At 44.5% G+C, this 19,759-nt stretch overlaps 1 protein-coding gene and 1 non-coding gene across 6 annotated transcripts; both read right to left on the minus strand.

The window, feature by feature from the left end:
* Nucleotides 1-44: 44 nt before the first annotated feature.
* On the minus strand, nt 45-19,593 carry LOC124314390 (chromodomain-helicase-DNA-binding protein 7-like). 5 transcript variants are annotated; one of them, XM_046779517.1, is made up of 23 exons: nt 19,440-19,593; nt 19,081-19,376; nt 18,663-19,022; nt 18,452-18,594; nt 18,324-18,393; nt 18,035-18,268; nt 17,749-17,965; nt 15,429-15,713; nt 14,693-15,368; nt 12,665-14,624; nt 12,322-12,595; nt 11,597-12,210; nt 11,114-11,526; nt 10,334-11,043; nt 8,887-10,224; nt 8,529-8,817; nt 8,209-8,460; nt 7,663-8,143; nt 7,358-7,599; nt 7,064-7,151; nt 6,478-6,861; nt 6,032-6,404; nt 45-5,954 (listed from the first exon to the last, which is right to left on the minus strand). In XM_046779517.1, exons 2-23 carry the CDS (start codon nt 19,336-19,338, stop codon nt 742-744), a joined length of 14,874 nt encoding a protein of 4,957 aa, XP_046635473.1. In that variant the 5' UTR covers nt 19,339-19,376; nt 19,440-19,593; the 3' UTR covers nt 45-741. The 5 variants fall into 5 exon arrangements, with proteins under 5 accessions (XP_046635473.1, XP_046635472.1, XP_046635469.1 ...); XM_046779516.1 differs by lacking the exons at nt 17,749-17,965; nt 18,035-18,268; nt 18,324-18,393; ... (2 more) ...; nt 19,081-19,376; nt 19,440-19,593 and adding exons at nt 16,021-16,255; nt 16,926-17,152; XM_046779513.1 differs by lacking the exons at nt 17,749-17,965; nt 18,035-18,268; nt 18,324-18,393; ... (2 more) ...; nt 19,081-19,376; nt 19,440-19,593 and adding exons at nt 15,958-16,255; nt 16,926-17,152.
* LOC124315052 lies at nt 6,932-7,011 on the minus strand. The gene has a single exon (XR_006911479.1). It is a non-coding gene; the product is annotated as a small nucleolar RNA U6-53/MBII-28 (small nucleolar RNA).
* Nucleotides 19,594-19,759: the final 166 nt, after the last annotated feature.

Consider the following 19,759-nt stretch of genomic DNA (forward strand, 5'->3'; position numbering starts at 1 on the left):
AGTTTTTTTTTTTTTTTTTTTTTTTTCAAAAAATAATAACGACGAATGCTTTAAATTACGTTTACTTAATCCTTTTGTTCTCGCGGCACACACAGACACGTAAAGACACAAGTTCAAGTAAATGAATAAACCGACAGCCGGCGAATAAATCAGGAAATAAATCGCCAGTATGAAAAGCGATTTATTTGTCAAATATCAAGTCATGGGGAATAAATCACGAGCAACTTAATAAGATGGGAATACAGGACAGAGATACAGAGAAAGAGATAGATAGATGAGAGGTGTTGGACAGTGTTCATTTTTGACGATTTCGTAAAAATGGGATTCTACAACGGAAAAAAGGTAATGTTCAGAGGGAAAGATAAGACGAGAAAAATAAATCTAGGGGAGGATTTTTATTCATTATTAGGCCAGATGATACCAGAAAAATTTATATACAAGAAATTCAGAAACAATTCACGACAAGGTATTTTTTAAATGATATAAATACGTCTAAGAAATAATCAGAAAAACGGGGTGGTGTGGCTTAAATTTTTCTTTCTCCCTTATTTTTCGCATTTCACGGTCGCACGAATCAGCTGAATGGATGAGATTAACTGGTGTCCACACACACACGCACAAAAAACAGAGAATCAGATTAAGCAGCAGCACAATGTGTAGCACATTTCCTTCAGATATTCTTGTATCTACTTTCTTAGAAAATTTTTTTGTTGTTTTTGTTTTTTAAATTTTATTAACTTTTTATTCATCCAGTTTGAGCTTATTAGGGCTCTTTTTATGCCCTTTACTGTCATCATCAGCCGCGTGACGGCTCCTCCGTTCTCGTTCTACCGGCTCGCCTCCACCACGAGTCCTGGCCGGCGTCAAGTCTAGTCCATGAGAGCTCCGTTCCGATTTGGAGCTCCTTTCCTTGGAGGGACCTTCACTACGATCACTGCGATCGCGCTCAGCTCGCTCAGCTCTTTCGGCTCTTTCAGCACGTTCAGCACGATCAGTACGGTCGGCACGATCGCGACGTGAAGACGATGAGCCACGGTGAGTATCAGATGAAGTGCCACCTCCTCCCGAAGCGGAAGCAGTTGTTTTGGTGGAAGTCGAGCCCGGATCGTTAGCCATAGTTGTCGTCAGTCCATTCATGAAACCTTGGGCCCCCAAATTGGAAAAAGCTGTGGATAATGGGATGCCTGCTGGCAAAGAAAACGGGTTGAGGCCCCCTAGTCCCAGATGGCCGTACAGCATACTCGGATTGGGGAAAAGGAAAGGAAGTGAGGCTGCAGCAGCTGCAGCGGCGTTAGCATTGGCATTGGCGCTAGCACTAGACGACGATGTAGCTGGTTTCTTGCCTTTATCTTCGCGACGAGATGCCGATGAAGATTTGGTGGTTGTATTCGTGGTTGATGCACTAGGTGCGCTGCTAGTTGGCATGTCGGGCATGAATCCAGCCAGGTTGGAAAAGAGATGTTGCATACTGCCCATGTTGCCCATGGCCCCCATGTTACCCAAGGCTCCAAAGCTACCAAGTCCTCCCAAGGATCCTAGTCCGGGAAATCCACCAAACATACTTAAAGCGTTTTTAGGATCCAAACCGGCCAGCGGATTATTCTTCGGATCGAGTGATGCACCAAACAGGGCGGCCGTCTTGGGGTCTAAGGCACCAAACATCTTTGGATCAAAAGCAGCCAACAAAGGATTCTTCGGGTCGGCTCCTAGATGATGAAGAGATGAAAGGAAATTGGGATTGAGGCCGGCAAAGTTGGCTAAATTCAGTCCCGATGTTGAAGCAGAAGCACCCGACGACGTGCTGGCCATGGCTGAAGATGTCGCACCACCACCTCCACTGTTTCCGGTTCCTCCTCTTCCACTGGAGCCTGCGGCTGCAGTGGCATTAGTGTTGCTTACACGGCTTGTACCACGCTTCCGATCACTGGCGCTTGGGGTAGAATTGGACGTCGAGGTGGAAGCAAGGTTGATCACTGGAGCGTTTGCGGCCAAGGGGACGGATGGAGATCCGGTAACGCGGCGCTGAAGATCACCTGGTAAGTTGCCTTTTTCTTTTACCAGGTCGGACCATTTAGGATCCACGTCAAACATGGGATTGGCAAGCAACCATTGAGCCAAATTGCGCAAGTGAGGGGCTTTATTACCCGTAATTTTCTTTCCAGTCAGTCGGTTGATGACGCTGACATTCTCGTCTCCGCTTAAACGGTTCCAGTCAAGCAGAGCTGGGTCGATACGCGGCTTACGACGTCTTTTCGAGTCCAATAGATCAGCGTCAGGGCTGGCCGGTCTTTCAGGTGTAATACCTTGTTGGTCGGCTAACCACTTGGACACCTTGAGCTCGTGAGGTGGTGTGTGGCTATAGGCGTCAAGTTTCTGCAACAAAAAGTCAGGCAATTTGTTGATTCCGGCAGTAGCAGCCAAGTCACTAACCGTGGCAGCTGCTGCACTATTCGAATTATTCCTTAGTGGTTCAATTGAGATCCTAGGAGCTTCGGTACCACTGGCTCGTCCGGGAGTAGATGGACTGGCAGAAACACCAGGAAGACGACTAAGACCAGCCAGCAAAGCTTCGGCTTGCATTTTGCCCATCTTTTCATCCTTGTCTTTGTCCTTACTGCACGGCATGATTGTTATTCCGGAAGAACGAGGAAAACTCAAACCAAGAGGATCGGCCGAGGTAGATGCTTTTGGTGTGCGTGGCGAAGCGAACAGAGCTCCAATTCCGCCTTGTCCTTTAGCGGCCGACAAACCTTTAACAATATCATCCAACTTGCGACGCTTCTGGTTCTTTTCACCACCCGGTGGGGGCATCATTTCGTCAGATTTACGTTTTCGGTCTTCCCGTTCTTCTCTGTCTCCATTCACTTCCGAAGCCCGTGATTTGCTTAATCCTCCTGAAAGATCCATCGGAGCGGATGAGTTTTCAGATCCTTTGACAGTCACGGACACTGAGATGGAAGGCGGCAATCCCAAAGCAGCCATCGAATTGGCAATTACTTGAGCCGCTGCTGCGTTGTTTTGCGCCTGGGCGGCTTGCATTACTTGGGCCTGTGCCTGAGCGGCCTGTGCCAGCATCAGTTCAAGGGTATGGGCAGAAAGTGCTTGGGCTTGTGCTTGGGCTTGGGCTTGAGCTTGTGCTTGAGCCTGGGCTTGTGATTGGGCCGATCGCGAGGAAGAAGACGATCCATGCTGATGAGCTGGAGGTGGTAGCGAAGAGCGTTGCTTGGAACGAAGAGAGACAGAAGTTTCTGATGGAGTGCTTCGATCATCTTCTCGTTCATCCATCAGCATAGGCTTGCCTGTTAACTGTTGAGTCAAACTTCGCTGCATCGAGTGATTTAGGCTGAGAAGAGCACGTAGTTTAGCTCGTTCCTGTTCTACGTCCATATTGACATTTCGTTGGCCACGACCTCTTCCACGACCACGACCTCTGCCGCGTCCTCCACGTCGCGAAGATGGTAACATGCCAAGACCAAAATCACCAGATCTGTCCATACCAGAGTTCATCATCATGATGTCCGATGCATCAGATAGCGACATGGCCGAAACCGACGGTGCTGGGGTTGGTGGGTCACGCACAGCAACTGTGGCGACCACAGGTGGTGGAGGAGGCGTACTAGCCTGCTCTGGCGTCAGACTCTCCATTTCTACGACGCCATTGGCGAACGCGCTGAAGTCACGACCGACGGGCCATTCGCTTTTCTCGACGGCATGAACGATGTGCTGCAACCGAGCTTCAATGGCGCGATCTTTGGGCCAGTTAATAGGATTTTGGTAAGTTTGTGCCAAGATTTGCAAAACGGCAGGATCTCCATTGGCCAAGAGTTCTGGATCAAGAAGTAGTCCCTGGCGCGCCATGGCTTCGTCCATCTGTGCCAAACTGGCAAGTGGTGGTGGAACAAACTCTTTTTCTTTTGTCTTTCCTTTGGCTTCTCTTTCTCTGACGCTCCTTTTCTCGACTTTTACTTCGATAATTTCGGCATCTGGGCTGGACAACACAACTTCTTCTTTCTTTACAGTTTTCAATTTGGTCACTTCCTCTTTAACATGCACTGGAGAATCTTCAGTGATTTCTTCCACCGTCGTAGACTCTGGTTTGATGACAACAGCTTCTTTTTCATTTTCGCTGGTATCATTCTTCACCTCTTCGTCCTTTTGGGATGATTTTGGTTCACCTTCTGTTGATTCAGCCTTCTTTTCGAGAGTTTTGGATTCATCTTCTGATTCAGATGGATCTTCAACATCTTTGGACTTCTTTTCCTCCTGTTTCTCATCATCCTTGTTTGAATCAGATGGCTCCTCCTGATTTGATTTTTCAACTTTTTCCACACATTCCTTCTCTTCCGGCTTGCTGACATCCATTGCCTCAGGAGCAATTCCTTCGACATCGGGAGATTCTTTGATGGAATTCTCATTTTCGACTTTTTTGCTGGTAGTTGTTGAATCTGTTTCTTCTCCCGTAATTCGTTTTGATGTTACGTCTAAGGGTTTTTCGTCTTCCTCAACCTCCATGGCTTCTTCGGATTTGTCATCAGCAACTGTCGCAGATTTCTTGTCGATTATCTTTTCAGATTTCTCATCAACTACTTTTTTTACATCTTCAACGTCTTCATCCATCTTTTCAACGGAATCCTCTTCGTTCTTTTCCTTGGACTTCGTTTCACTCGTCTCTGTATTACTTTCCGCTATAGTCGAAGAGTTTTCTTCAGGAGTTTCTTTGTCATCTTTCTTTGTATCGTCGTCGGATTTATTTTCGTCGTCCTTTTCGGAATTTCCATCAGCAACTTTAGTTTCTTTGACAGAAACTTTCGGGGTTTCACAATCAGCGAGGGAATTTTCCACTTCAGTGCCTTCGATGTCTTTTTTGGTGTTGGCCACATCATCGCAATAAGTTTTTTTGTCATGAGATTTTGAAAGATCGGTAGCCGTTTCGAGAGAAGTTACTTCTGAGTCATCGTCAACTTTTTCAACTTGTTCTTCCTTTTCAGCAGCAGACTCTTTTTCATTTTCTTTATCTAGTGCTTTAATGCTTTCATCTAATTCTTCAGCATTTTCGTGTTTTATCTTTTCCGGAGATTTCTCATTTTTTATCTTCTTGCGTCGATGGTCATCTTCGTTTTTGGTCTTTTTGGACCTCACTGGTTCGTCTTCATCCTTGATCTTAACTGGTGACAGTTCCACTATATCGTCAATTTTGGTCGGGTTTTCTATTCGATCGCGTTCTTTCTTTTCGAGAGGATAGATCAATGGTTCACCAGCGTAATGACGACGTAGGATTTCGCGGTAACCAAGTTCAGGATCGTGAACATAGTAGAAATCTGTCCTGCCGAGTCCGTGCCGAGAAGCACCCATCAACAAGTCTCGATCATGCTTTCCGCAGACCCACCAATCAGGCAAATCGAGGGATGGCTGGCACAGTTTCAACCTTTCTTCCAGATCGGCGTGAGTTAAAACTTCTTCACGAATCTTACAGAGGAGTTCCAAACGTTCCAAACAACGTCTAGCACGTTCTTCACTGATCGGCTCGACTGTGGCTTGAGCAACCTCTTCTTCTTCGGACAGTTTCCTGCCACACGCTTTTTTGCACATGGCGCAGAACGCTCTTAAGTATTCGGTTAGAGTTTCGTCATACTTGCGCTCCAGACGCGAGATGGCTCTGAATTTAGTCCAGTCGTAGCGACCCAGCTTTTTGTTGTACTCGACTCCAAAATTGGAAATGGTGCGGAAGAAATCGCCCTCTTCACGGCGCGTCCAGCGTCTTTGTTGCAATTCAATCTTCTGTTTCTCTCGTTCGCGTACGATGGTTTCAATCTTCTCTCGCCTTTCCAGTCGTTTTGCCTTTTGAGCCATTTTCATTTCCTCCTTTTTGAAATTTCGCTGATAGGAAGTGATTAACCGACGGAGTCGAGTGTTTAATTCGGATGCTGGTGGGAACTGGAATTTGTCACCAGGAGCTATACAAATGGAAAGATGCAAAAGTTTTTTACTTATATTTCAACTACTTCGATCAACCACTACAATCTTAACTTACCACCGGAAGTAGTGGGCGCAACCGCAACAGCCTTTGAAGCATTGTTTGCCGCAGCTCCTTGAGTTTTCGTTGTGGTTGTACTACTGCTGTCATCGTCAATGTCTTCATCATCATCGGGCGCTTTATCGAGCTCGTCACCATTAGCTTCAAGTGAGGCCATTTCTGACAACAGCTCTTGTTTGTCAGGTGGTCCACAACGTACCAAAAAGCAAAGTGTCGGATCAAGTCGCATAACCGCATAACGTTCGTAACCGTGTTTGTATGTTCCAACAAGCAGAGATGTATCAGCCTGGGAGTCCCACCAAGGAGTAGGAGGTTGGTCGCAGAAAGGCGGTGCAATGGGCAATGCGGTAGAAGCGACGCCAGCATTTACCTGATTCAAACAAAACAATTGTTTATCGAAAATGAAACAACAACAAACAAAAAGAAAAAACAAAAAATCTTACCTGAGATTCCAGATCACGAATGATCTCTTGCTTGATATAATATAGCATGCGTATCCGCAAAAGAACTTTGTTGGCGTGTCTGGTTACATGACGCCGGTATCCGGAGTCTAGATTTTGTTCGGGATCGTATTTTTCATCGCGCGTCCACTCGGCACCCTCAACTAAAGGTGCATTAGGAGTGGTAGTGGTGGCAGCGGCCGCTGATCCTTTACTGGCTCTTTTAGATTCTTTCTTGTTCTTGCGACCACCACGTTGGATCGGTGCAGCCAATCCACTATGGTTTCGATCAACGCGAGCCTCTCCATTTTCCGAGGGGGCAATCAGTTCCCAAATAAAGCTTTTCATTTTTTCGTCACCACGGAAGTTCAATAGACAGTAGACCATCTAAGTATGAAAAATAATATGTTAAATATCTGAAATAAAGAGGGCAAACAATGGTGATTACAAACAATATTTCCATCAGTCAACTGAAATTCTCAACTCACAGCGCGCCTAAAGCGCCCTCTGTATTAGCATGGCAACTCATCACATGGACAAAAGCTTTTAGATAAATCTCTATTTACAATAAAACAGAGAGAAAACTCACCATCATCCTAGCGCAATCCTCGACATCAGATTCACGCCAGCCTTTACGGAACTGTCCATGAGCCATGATTTCGCGCCATCTACCCCAACTGCTCGTTTAAAAGCAAAATGGAAAAACACAGATGATTAAAAAAACACACCAAAAAAGCTGTTCGATGAATTAATAAGAAATTCTTTAAAAATCAGAAAGTAAACATCAATCACAAATTTCCTAAAGAAATCTCCGAATTAGCATGAAAGTCATCACGGGAATAAACCAAAAAATATGAATTCACAAAAATGGGAAATAACATACCCAAAAGTCATGAGACCCTTTTCCACTTTGAAGCACTCGGTTTTCGTCCAAGCACCATATTCGACTTCTCCTTCTTCAGGCGCAAAATCTTCATCATAGTTGCCACGTCTTGATCTTCGCAGAGATCGACGACTACGGTCCTTGCGGCCAGCTACTTTAGAGCGCGTGGAGGGTACTCCAGGTTCCTCATCGCTATTGCTGGTAGTCTCCAACTCACTGACTCCCTCTAAAACAGCTTCGTCCTGTAAGCACAATCGATGCAGTCGTAAGCACAAAAAAGAGCTACTTAAATTAACTTTTAGTACCTGTCCGTAGCGTTTGATCTGAGTCCTTCGTCGAGGTTCACTCAACACCAAAAGTTCTTCTTGGCCATTTGACAGGATTGTGTCAGTGTCGATTTCGGCACGTTTAGCCCATTTTTTCCAGAAATCTGGATCATCAATATCAATATCGGTTCGGTCGGAATTTGACGCGAAGGTTGCTTTGGAGAATTGGGATCCCTTTTCGCTTTCCAGCGTGATGATTTGCGTACGACGCATCAGGATTTGATCAATATCTTCTTCGCAAAATTTGTCGCCTGCATTATCATCCTCCATAAGTGCACCGTAAGCGCCTTTTTTCAAGAGATCTTCAATTTCTTTTTTAGACAACGGTTGCTTTCCACTTCCACCATAGTCTTTTCCTCCCTGAGTAGTGTTCATACTTTGTAGGACGGCCTTGTCAAGACCAAGCTTTAGTGAGGCTTTGTCAAACATTTCGCGTTCGTAAGTATTTCTCGTTAGAAGCCTAAATCCAATCAAAACATATGTCATGGCGTGACTCAAATAAGCTATGCAATTACAAACTTTTACCTGTAAATTTTAACCATCTTCTTTTGACCAATACGATGGCAACGAGCCTGAGCTTGAAGATCATTTTGAGGATTCCAATCGCTGTCGTAGATAATGACTGTATCGGCTGCTGTAAGGTTAATTCCCAATCCACCAGCTTTGGTGCAAAGCAAGAAGACGAAACGATCCGAATCTGGTTTGCAGTATCGATCAATAGCAGCTTGTCGCATGTTACCACGAATTCGGCCATCGAGTCTTTCGTAAGGATATTTTCTAAACAAGAGATGAAATCACCTTAATCAATGAATACTGGGGACACACGAGGAATTAAAAGTGCATACCTGTAAATCAAATAGTCCTCCAAGATGTCAAGACAGCGAACCATTTGTGAGAAGATGAGCACACGGTGCCCATCCGCTTTCAATTTCGGCAGTAACTTGTCAACAAGTACCAATTTGCCTGACGACTGAATCAGAGCTTTGTGATGAAGATCCGGGTCGGAAGTATGCGATACTTTCATTTCGTACTGAATCTGCTCTTCGGCTCCATTCAACAAATAGGGATGGATGCAGCATTTACGAAGTTCCATCATCGTATTCATCAAATTGGGTACGTTGGCGTTTGTAGTACCTGTCACAAATAGCGATAATCGGGAATTTAAATAACGTATAACATATAATAGAATATTTTTTTCTTTACCTTTTGTTAAGAAGGAAAAATTGCGTTCCAAGATTCCTCGGTAATACTTCTTTTGCATATTAGTCAGCTCGACTTCAACGATTGTCTCCTCTTTTGGAGCAAGAGATTTTTCGACATCTTCTTTGAGTCGTCGAAGCATCATGGGCTTTAGTAAGGCTTGCAACTTTTGCACTTGGTCATCCGATTTAAGGTCACCGAAGTCACGTGTAAAATCTTCACTGCTTGCGAATTGAGCAGGCTCCAAAAAGTTAAGTAGGGAATATAATTCGCTGATGTTGTTTTGGAGTGGTGTACCAGAAAGAAGAACACGATGCTCCATTTGAAGAAGCCGTAATCCCTCCAAAAGTTTACAGTTCTTGTTCTTCAAGCGATGGGCTTCGTCAATAACACACAGACGCCACGGGACTTCTCGCAGTTCCATGCAATCAGAGATGATCATTTCGAATGTGGTAATCAACACATTAAATTTGTACATATCCTTGAGTTGATTTCCTTTACTGTCTTTATAATGAAACTCGTACTCTTGCAGCATTGTACGACTAGGGTTGGAGCCGTGGTACACAATAATGTTTAAATTGGTCCAAGTTTCAAATTCGCGTTGCCAGTTAGGGATGGTGGATAGTGGGGCTATGACCAAGAACGGACCGCGGATACCAAGTCGATGTACTGATTCAACGAAAGCCAATGACTGAATAGTCTTGCCCAAACCCATTTCATCAGCCAAGATACAGTTACGGCCATTGAACCATGAAAACGACAACCAGTTGAGACCTTCTAACTGGTATTCGCGTAACGTGTTTCCGTTTAAATAGACGGGAGATTCATCTAGTTTTTTCCATTCACTGGTTCGTGGCTTCTTTCTGCCCTTACCAAACAAATCCTTTTCTTTTCCTGGATACTTGTTAACTATTTCGTAATGCTTAATTTTAGCAGGATCAACATCTTCTTCCAGTTCCCATGTGGAATCTTCGTACGGTAGAGATTTCCATTTGACCAAAAAGTTACGAGTCACCTTATTAGTGGCGGCGTCTGTGTGCTCAGCTTTGTCGAGTACTCGGTCAACTTCTATATAGTCTGGATTGAAAAGGTCTTCCTCCAAGAATTCAAACATATTGGCTGACTGAGCCTTCTTTTGATGGAAGCGCTTGAGTTTTTGAGGGATTCGTTTGTCTCCACGAACCAATTCCTCCTCAGTCCTCCATTCGCAATGGAGGTATGAAAAGTTTTTATACTTGACATAATACTCCTCCACTTCGATGGTGCGAGCTGGCTTCTTGTTTTTCTTCGGCTTCGTCTCCTCTTTCACCACCTTAACACCATCAGATGTGTCGAGTTCGTCTAAATTTTAAAAAGATTTAATATTAGATATATGTTCTATTTTTAAAATTTGATTTAATAATGATATTAACTATTACGTCCTCAAACGACAAGGAATATAATTAATTACCTTTAGTTTCTTCTTTAGATACTTCCTTTGGTTCAACTTCTTCTTTTTCTTGTGGTTCATCTTTGACAGGCTGAGTTTCTTTCTCGGCTAATTCTTTATCTTCAGCCACTGCATCATTTTCTGATGAAACCACATCTTTATTTTCTAGAACCTCTATCTTTTCAGGCTCTGTAACCTCGTCGATTTCTTCGGTTTTAACGACCATTTCCGTATTTTTCTCGGGAATGACTTTTTCAGTTTCTTTCTCGTTGTCATCAGCGTTTTCATTCTCTCCGGTCGTCTTTTCCGTCTCCTCCTTCTCTTTCTCACTCTCTTCTTTTTCTTTTTCTTCTTCTACTTTGACTTTCTCTTCTTCAATTAATTTGTTCTTTTCGTCATCATCTTCATCATCTTCATCATCAGAAGAGACAATTTCTCTTGTTCCTTTTCGTACTGAGAGAATGTGCTGAACAACCATAGTGTCCTCATCGGTTGTGTTGACGTAAACAAAGTTTGGCTTGATGCCACTCTCTGACTGGTCCGGTTCGACCGGCACTTCCACTTCAGCGGGTACAACTACAGAAGTGTCAACTGCAGCAGCTGCCGATGGCGAACGAGAATTGTCAGCGCCGGCGGCCGCTGCTAGCGCTGCTGCAGTAGCCGCAGCTTCTTGTTCTTCGTCAGAAATACTCCTCAACTCGGCCAAATCAAGGTCGTCAATATACTTCTTTCTGCAAAGGCGAACGAAAATAATTTTTTTTTTAATTCTCTTCAAATCTTAAATGACTTGTAAATATTCACCTGTTGGTATTGCGACCGGAACGTCTCTTTGAAGTCGAATTTTCATCATCTGGCAATGGCGATGGTGGTGGGGTGACTTCAAGATCACTGTTTTTGTCTTCATCGTCACAAAGTGGGCGCTTTTTCTTTTTTGAAAAGCTAATATTGGTCTTCGAAGGTTTCTTCTTCGTAGGTGTTGCAGACTTCACTTTAGGTTTCTTTTTCTTTGCCGAGCTAACTACTGGCGCAACATCGCTCAAGGCTGCAGCAGAATCATCGGCACTAGCTGATTCTATGGTTGGCGGAATATCGCCAATAGCAATACTTGTGTCGACGGTACTAGTATCGGCCCCACTGTCCAGATCTGCACCAATTTCTCCCTTTTTGGCTTTCTTTTTTGAAATACGTATCCTCTTTGGCTTTGGTGGTTTGACCTATAAAAAAAATACGACCAATTTGAATGATTAATTTTCCAGTAAACATGGACGTTAAACATGATTTTACCTCGTCATTGGTATCGGCTCCAGCTGAAGACAAGGCTTCCCCATCCATCCAAGAATCTGCCTCTTTTTTGGATTTCGATTTACCAGCTTTGGCAGCTGATTTCGGCTTTTTCGTGCGTGGTCTTTTGCCACTTGGTGTTTCAGTAAGGATTTCAGCCTCTCCTTGAATTTGTTCAATTTGAGGAATTTCGCTAACCGGGACTGCTGGTTTCACATCCACTGTTTCAGTTTCAGCAATTTCAGGTGCAACAAAAGGAGGAGGAATCGGATCGGGAACAGTAGCGGATGCAGCTGCAGCCATTAAGGTTTCCTCCAGATCCATACATGACTCTTCGATGGCCATGGGCTCAAGTACAGGTTGAGCCTCATCTTCTTGAGGTATCGATTCTTCTTCTGGCGCAGCCACCATTTCGGGGACTTCTACTTCATCCAAAGGGGCACTAACCGGAGATGTAAGGGCAGGGGCCTGTTGGTAAACATTTGGCGATGGCGCCACTGGTAAAGGAGAAGCAGAGATGCGAGGCGAAGTAACAGCTGCTTGCTGCTCGCCAGGAGAATCCGGATTCATGCTGACACTTAAAATTGTGCTCTCTATGCTATCCATTATACCACCATCTAATGCCAAATTCAAAACAAAAAAAAATCAAATTAACTTTCAAAATGTAAATTTAAAAAAGAAAAACAATCAAAGAAAATAAAATTCAAAAATGAAAAAAGAATTCTGACCAGAAGAAGCTGAGCTAGAACTTTGTCCAGCGGCTTTGATTTTGGGTGTCTTCGGAGTTTTAGGAGTCTTTGGCGGTTTGGGCTCCTTCTCTTTAGGCACCTTCTTTTTAGTCTCTCGTTTTTTCTTGCCTTTCCCACTAATTCCAGGTTCATCATCCATACTAGCTGGGAAATCGTAAACTTGTGAATTGGGTGGGGCCATGTGTGGCGGTCCCATGACCATTCCGGCACCGGCTCCTGTCGGTGGACCCATTGGGTAGTTCTGCCCTTGAGTCTAAAGTGGTAAAAATGAAAAATATAAAAACTCTACTCGAATATAAGGGAGAATACTATAGAAACGTACCTGAGGCATGTAAGGAGTTGAAGCTGGTCCACCCATAAAGGGTTGAGGCACTGGCATCCCTCCAGACCATCCTTGTCGCTGGAGCGCGGACATGCGTTCGTGTAGCTCTGCGATCTGCTGCTGGGTTTGTGGATTAGACGGCAACGTATACAAGTGTTGTAATTGTTGCTGCAGATGTTGCATCTCTCCCTGATGATTCATTCTTGGACCTGGATAACCGGCGACGCCATGACCAGCAGACTGGGTCTCGTGGAACTGTTGAGATGGATGTTGCTGGATCTGGGGTTGATGTTGCTGCTGTTGGTGTTGAGGTGGCATGTATCCCATTGCACTGGAGGAACTAAAACTGCTCGAACCAGGTAGTCCACCTTCGCGTTGGTGCATTGAAGCCATACCGCTAGATCCAGCCCCCTGGTGAGATGGAATTGAATGGATTTGGGAAGGCTGTTGTTGCTGAGACGGCATTCCTGGATGTTGATGAGGACCGTTCGGTTGATGTTGTTGCATGCTAGGAGTAACTGAATGGTTCGATTGGTTAGCCGAAGGCGGCTGTCCAGGGTGATGTTGCTGGGATTGTGGAGGCACTGGAATTGGAGGTTGAGGTTGTGGTCCTGCCACACCTGCCACCGACTGAGTTCCAGCCATTCCCATACCGGGCAAATGATGACTCGGTATAGCATGCTGCTGCTGCTGCTGCTGTTGATGGTGAGGTTGCAACTGTGATCCAGCATGTTGGGGCATTCCTGACTGGTTGGGTAAAATCCCACTTGGGTGGTGGGAAACCATTCCAGGTTGAGGCGTCATTTGCTGCTGTTGATTTTGTTGTCCCTGGTGATGCTGTGGACCAGGAAATCGTTGCACCATAGGAGATTGTGGCGCTTGCGATGCTTGCGGCAACCCAGGGTGTTGTTGAATGCCTTGATGCTGCTGAAGTCCTGGGTGTTGTTGAATGCCAGGGTGTTGTTGAATGCCTGGATGCTGCTGAATACCAGGGTGTTGCTGGATTCCAGGGTGCTGTTGAATGCCAGGGTGTTGCTGGATTCCAGGGTGCTGCTGAATACCTGGATGTTGTTGGATACCCGAGTGTGGTTGAAGACCAGGATGTTGCTGAAAACCTGGATGCTGTTGGCCATGGCTTGAAGCTTGGGGTGTCACAGGAACACTAGTAGATCCATGTTGCTGGTGGGGTTCCATTGAATCGAGCATCGTTTGCTCGTGTTTTTCAATCGCATTCTTGGTAGATCTGGAAATATCGTTTGCTGGTGACTCTGGAAAATGGTTCTTTTCGGAGGGAACAGCTCCTGACTGGGCAACAGGACTTGGAGGGGGCAGCAACCGAGGTGAAGGGGGGACCAAGCCAGAAACGTTACTCGGCGGCCTAGGAGGCTGCGCAGGAGAAGGTGCCAATGGAGTGCGAGGAGGAGCAGGCGAACCTGGCATCGCATTCCGGTTCGGGCTCGCTCCAGCATTGGTCATCTGTGTTGCTGAATTGCCAACGATGGGTTTTGGAGGAGAGCTAGCCATATTACTACCAGTAGGCCCAGCCATTGCCATTTGTTCAAGCTGTTGGAGACTTGATGGCCCAGCTGAATGCATGTGAGGAATTTGTTGTTGCTGTTGCTGCTGTTGGTGTTGTTGTTGGTGTTGCTGTTGTAGATGGGGCTGATGCAGCTGATGTTGCGGCGCTGCATGTTGCTGTTGATGTGGTTGTGGCTGCTGCTGCTGCTGCTGTTGTTGTTGCTGCTGCTGTTGAGGATGATGGCCAATACCAGGGTGCTGAGTTTGATTCATATAAGGTGCCGACATGGAGACAGTTGGTTGTGCAGTCGGACCAGCAGGATGTCCTAACGGAGGTAGAGGCGAACTTACAGCTCCAGGCATAGGAGAGGTATGCGGAGGTCGCGGAGATGCTTGCGGACGCGGAGACATTTGTGGTGACATTTGAGGAGGGAATGGAGCCCTACAACAAAGAATAAAAGGTTAAAATAATTTCAACATTAAAACAAACAAGTATGCTAAGTAACATGCCTATAATGCGGTGTATTATGCAGCTGAGCTGGAGCTGTCTGTTGTTGTTGCTGTTGTTGGTAAACGGAGGACACGTCCTGTTGCGGTTGCTGGGTCGTGTGCGGCTGTGCAGTCGATTCGGGCATATAATGCTGTGCAGACATCGGGTACGGAGCTTGCATCGAGTATGGATAAGGTTTGGACCCGCCTTGTGGCTGCTGAGTTTGGGGTTGTTGTTGTTGCTGCTGCTGTTGATGGATCTGCTGCTGTTGTTGCTGCTGGTGTTGATGCTGTTGATGGGATGATGCCATTGCATTTTCTGCAGAATAAATTGCAGGTCTAATAGGAGGAGCGGCGCCATATGCACCACTCATTGCTACGGGCGCCCCCTGTGCATGGGGGTACTGAGGGTGCATCGAAGCGGCCGTTGCCGTACCGTAGTTCGGCGGAATGTTTTTGGCGTTGGCGGCAGCAGCAGCAGCAGCAGACGCTGCAGCCGATGGGCCATTGATACCAGCTCCGTAAGTTTGTTGTTGCTGAGACTGCTGTTGCTGACCACTGAGGCGCATTGGTGGTTGGTGTGGGTAGTGAGGCTGGGCATGCTGCTGTTGCTGTTGGGCGTGCTGCGGATGGTGAGGACGGTAGCTGCCATGACCCATTGCTGAATACTGGGCGGGAGGATTCATGGAAGGATACCCTGTGATACCAAAAAGTTAAGACATTTGACAACGGATTGAAAAACATGCTATAAATTTACCCTGCCACCCCGACATGCTTGCTGCATTCTGATGCATCGCACTTGAATACTGCTCAGCGGCATGCTGCATCGGATACATTCGGCTGTCGGCTACATGAGGTTGGCCACTGTACATGGAATAGGTCGATTGTTGGCCGGCCATTCTGGGACCAACACCTTGCTGAGCATAAGAAGAGTAACCTAGTTGGCTAGGGCCTCCTGTTCCTGGCCCAGGACCTGGCCCAGCGTATGGCACTGGACCTTGAGGTACCTGACCATATTGTGAAGTTGAACCAGGGCCATAACCTAATGATTACCAAATTAAAATTAGACAACATTCTTAAAGTTGACAACGAAAACAAAAAAACAAGGAGGGCACATGCAAACTAAGCAACACCACACCAAAACTCATCTTGAAGAACGAAAAAGCAAGTATATCTTACAACCAAGCATTCTTTTGAAACATCACTTGATAAGAAAAAAATAAAAATAAATTTGTGTAAAAATGTGGACAATGACAACAACAAGATGAGTTAATGGTGTAGCACACCTGGAGGTGGATAGCTCCCATAATATGAATGCCCTCCTGTTGCCCGAAGTCCATGTGACTGACCTTGGCCTTGGTTATTAGATGTAGGGTACTGGGATTGATCTGTTCCAGTCCCAGTCCCTCCTAATTCTGCCAATCCATCGAGCATACTGCTACCCAATGAAGGTAGGTCGTCACTAAATAAATCGTAGCCCTCCATGGCTCTACTCTTCTCAACTCTTCAACTCCAATCCATGGTAGAGAAATACACTTGCACTTTTGCAAATATTCGATTATGTGGGCATGTACAACAGTCAACCTATGAAATAAAGAAATTTGAATTAGAAAATGATTAAATAACATTAAGTATTAAATGAACACAGGTACAAAAAGTTTCATAAACAAGATATTGGTTATGCAATAAATGATGCCACAGCAGTTCATCAAGTGACACTGCAGGGGAAAAGCCATACGCTTATGCTAATCAAAATGAGACATAAGAGCTACAACCTTTCCCTTGCTTTGCACACTTCTTCACATTAATTGTTCGATGCATGCAGTCGGTTAACGAGCACTGTCATAGAAAAAACTAGAAACGACTTGAATAAGGTCGATGTACGAAAATGTACCAGACAAAAAAGCTACCCCAGAATGGCGTACGGTTGGATGTTCAGCGAGTCAAATTTGGCAGATGCAGTTTACAACAAGGCAAAAAACAACTGAACGACTGATGAAGAAAAGAGAGCAGACTTCAAGCTCATTTGCTTCGAGTACGGGTCAAACCCGGTATACAAGTGCGGCCATTCTCCTTGTCTAACACACACATCAGAAATTCTCCTTTACACACATGGAAAAATTCCAGATTTTACTCGAGACTGCCAAAGAAAACAACGCGGGCTTTTCCCGGTCCAAAAGAAGTTTTTTCACCGAAAGAAATATTCACCATTTACCAAGGAGGCCAAGGAGGCCGAATCGATGCAAAACAATACCTGGCAATCTCATATCATTCCGTTGGACGTGGTCAAAAAGTCCGATGTAGTTTTTCACGTTAATCACACGCAGAAATGGTCACAAAACACTACAAAATGTTAACACTCGCCAATTTAACTTCTTTTAAAAGTTTTTTCGGACCAAAAAATGTCGCTTTCCTTCGTCGCTTTAGCTTTGCTTGGGAGTTGCAAGCGTTCTCCAATCCTGGTTGGCGTTCTGTTCTCATGCTTCTCAAAGAAAGGAAGGGATTGGTTAGTGGCTTCGGGCAATGTAGTAGCAGGCCAAACTACCCGCCATCTTGCGGCGATGACCGTCAACCGTAATAATGACATACCAAAACCCGAAGATTGTTGGAAAAAAAATTTAACACCTTCCTCTTACCGACATTATTTTCTTGCTTTCTATTAGATGCTATGCGTCGATTCAGCAAACTATTTCAATATATTTTCATGGTGAAACCAAGTATTCACAACAAGTGTTTTCAATGAAGTTTTTATTAATAAGGGTTTCTTATGCAAGTTTTTGTATTTATGTTTTCATCCTCATTCACACACGACACGCAGTCAACATACAAGTCAAAAATCAGTCATGAAATCTTGAGAAATGGTTGCCGTAGAAAGAATTTAATGAAAGGAGATGACTCTTGTAAGAAAAAAAAAACTGGTGACATTCGGGTAAAAAAAAGCATTTGGGATCGGAAATTTTTTCCATGGATATCAGACTTAAACATTACATCTCAATTTTCTCAATCGTCGCGACTCTTCTTCGCTGGTCCTTCGCCATGAGCTCCGCTAAGCGATCCTTCTCGTTTTCGGTCCTTGCCTTTGTAGCCTCCTCTTCCACCTCTTCCACCACGGCCACGACCTCGTCCGCCACCTCGACCACCACGGAAACCTCCTCGACCACCCATGTTCACTCGGTTGTTGACGTTTTCTTCGGCTTTCTTCAAATAGGTCTCCTCTTCTTCGCCCTCCAAAAGGCTTACTTCAACAGAGGAATCTTTGATGCTAATTTTTTTGTCAGTTAGCTTGTCCAGCACCTTGAATCATTGACATAAAAAATTAGCATTTACATATTCGCAAAACTGGGCAGATAAGGTAAGGCATACCAATTTTCCATCATTTTCGCCACGAAGTCTTACGAAAGCAGTGCTTTCAGGGGTAATTTCAACATGGGCGATATCGGCAGGGTAGGTAGAAAAGGCTTGCTTTATTACGTCGCGATCCATTCCGGAGGGAAGGTTAACAAGCTTCAAAACTGTGCCACGGGACAAAACAATCTTTTCATTCTTCACCGACTCCTTATCGTCGCCTTTGTGACCATTGCCATTTTCATCAGTGTTCTACAATTAAAGGATATTTTAGAATTATTCTAGATATTTCTCAGAAAGTCCATACCTTTTCCCGTTTCTCTTTCCTTTTCTTCCGTTCCTCGAATTCATGTTCCTTTTCCTTCTCCCACTCAGCACTTAACGAGCAAAAAATATTAATATCAAGAGTTTTTAAATGAATAAAATTTAACCTACCTCCATTGACGTTGAAGGGTGTAGTCGTTATATTTCACAGATTCAAGAGAAATGAACTTAGCAGCTTCGTCTCTCGTGGCGAAAGTAACAGTGATTGATCCTTTGAACTTGGCCATGTCGTCTTTTGTCTTGTAGAAACGCATCTAAAACAAGTCAATTTGGGAACATTTTCAATACAATTTTAAAAGAAAAAAAGTAAAACCAGGCAGACCTTAATATTCAATACTGTGGGGAAGCTCTTGAAAAATTCTAGAAGTTTGTCAATTGTCATGCCTTCCTTGGGTAAACCTTTGCAATAAATGGTGCGGGCCTTCACTTCAGCAAGATACTCTTCTGATTCCACAGGGATGGGTTTGTCTTTGGACCTGCGAATCTTGGATGTAGTTTCATTTACCTCCATCAATCCTGAATTTGATTTCTTCAAAGCGGCAAAAATGACTGCTGGGCTTTTAGTCAGCTGGGAGAGTCGTGCAAATTTAAGCATGGTGGCAATAGGGATCCAGCCATCATCAAGACCCATTAGTTCCTTTAAGAACTTGTCTCTTGGCAGATTGTAGTCTCCAAAATAGTACTAAATCAACAGAAAATTACTATAAAGAATCCATAGTAACATGTAAAGGTTTTTTTACTTCAACTTGGCGAATGATTTTGTCATCAAGGTCACCATTAACATTTGTGCCTGTAGTTGGCTTTCCATTGGCAGCATCTGCTTCAGCTTTTTCAATATTAGGACCATCAGAAGTATCCATCTGTGGTTTTTCCTCATTAGGCTCGGTTTTCACAACTGTCTCGACTTTTACAACAGCTTCCATTGTTTCAGTTTCGATATTCTCTTTAGGCTCAGTTGTGGCAACTTCGTCCATAACTTCTTGTTTAATTGTGGCCATTTCACAAACTTGTTATTTTAAGAGTAACAGGAGGTAAGCTGGAAACGATATTTATTAAGTTTTAATTCACGTTACCGAAATACAGCTAATCAGCTACTTACTCATAAACCACGTGTGTCCGTAAGTGTGGAAGTTGCAGTACGAAAAGAGACCGGTACAGACTCACAGTTCTCGCCGTGAATGTCGAATCTCGTACTTCAACATGGCTCGCGCTGCTTGCACGCCTCTTGCGGTCAATCAAAGAAATTTCAATCGATTAATAAGTCGTCAATCGGAATAATTTTTAAAAAATAATTTTTAAGATTTAGTTCTCTTGCAAATTTGCAAAAAACTTGCAAATTTAAAATTTATTCGCAATTTGAACGCGGTTTTGGGGAGGAACAGCATTATTCATTTAACATTCAAAAGTCTCATTGAGATT

Source organism: Daphnia pulicaria, chromosome 10, assembly GCF_021234035.1.
Source record: "Daphnia pulicaria isolate SC F1-1A chromosome 10, SC_F0-13Bv2, whole genome shotgun sequence".
In the NCBI taxonomy this organism is placed as follows: domain Eukaryota; kingdom Metazoa; phylum Arthropoda; class Branchiopoda; order Diplostraca; family Daphniidae; genus Daphnia; species Daphnia pulicaria.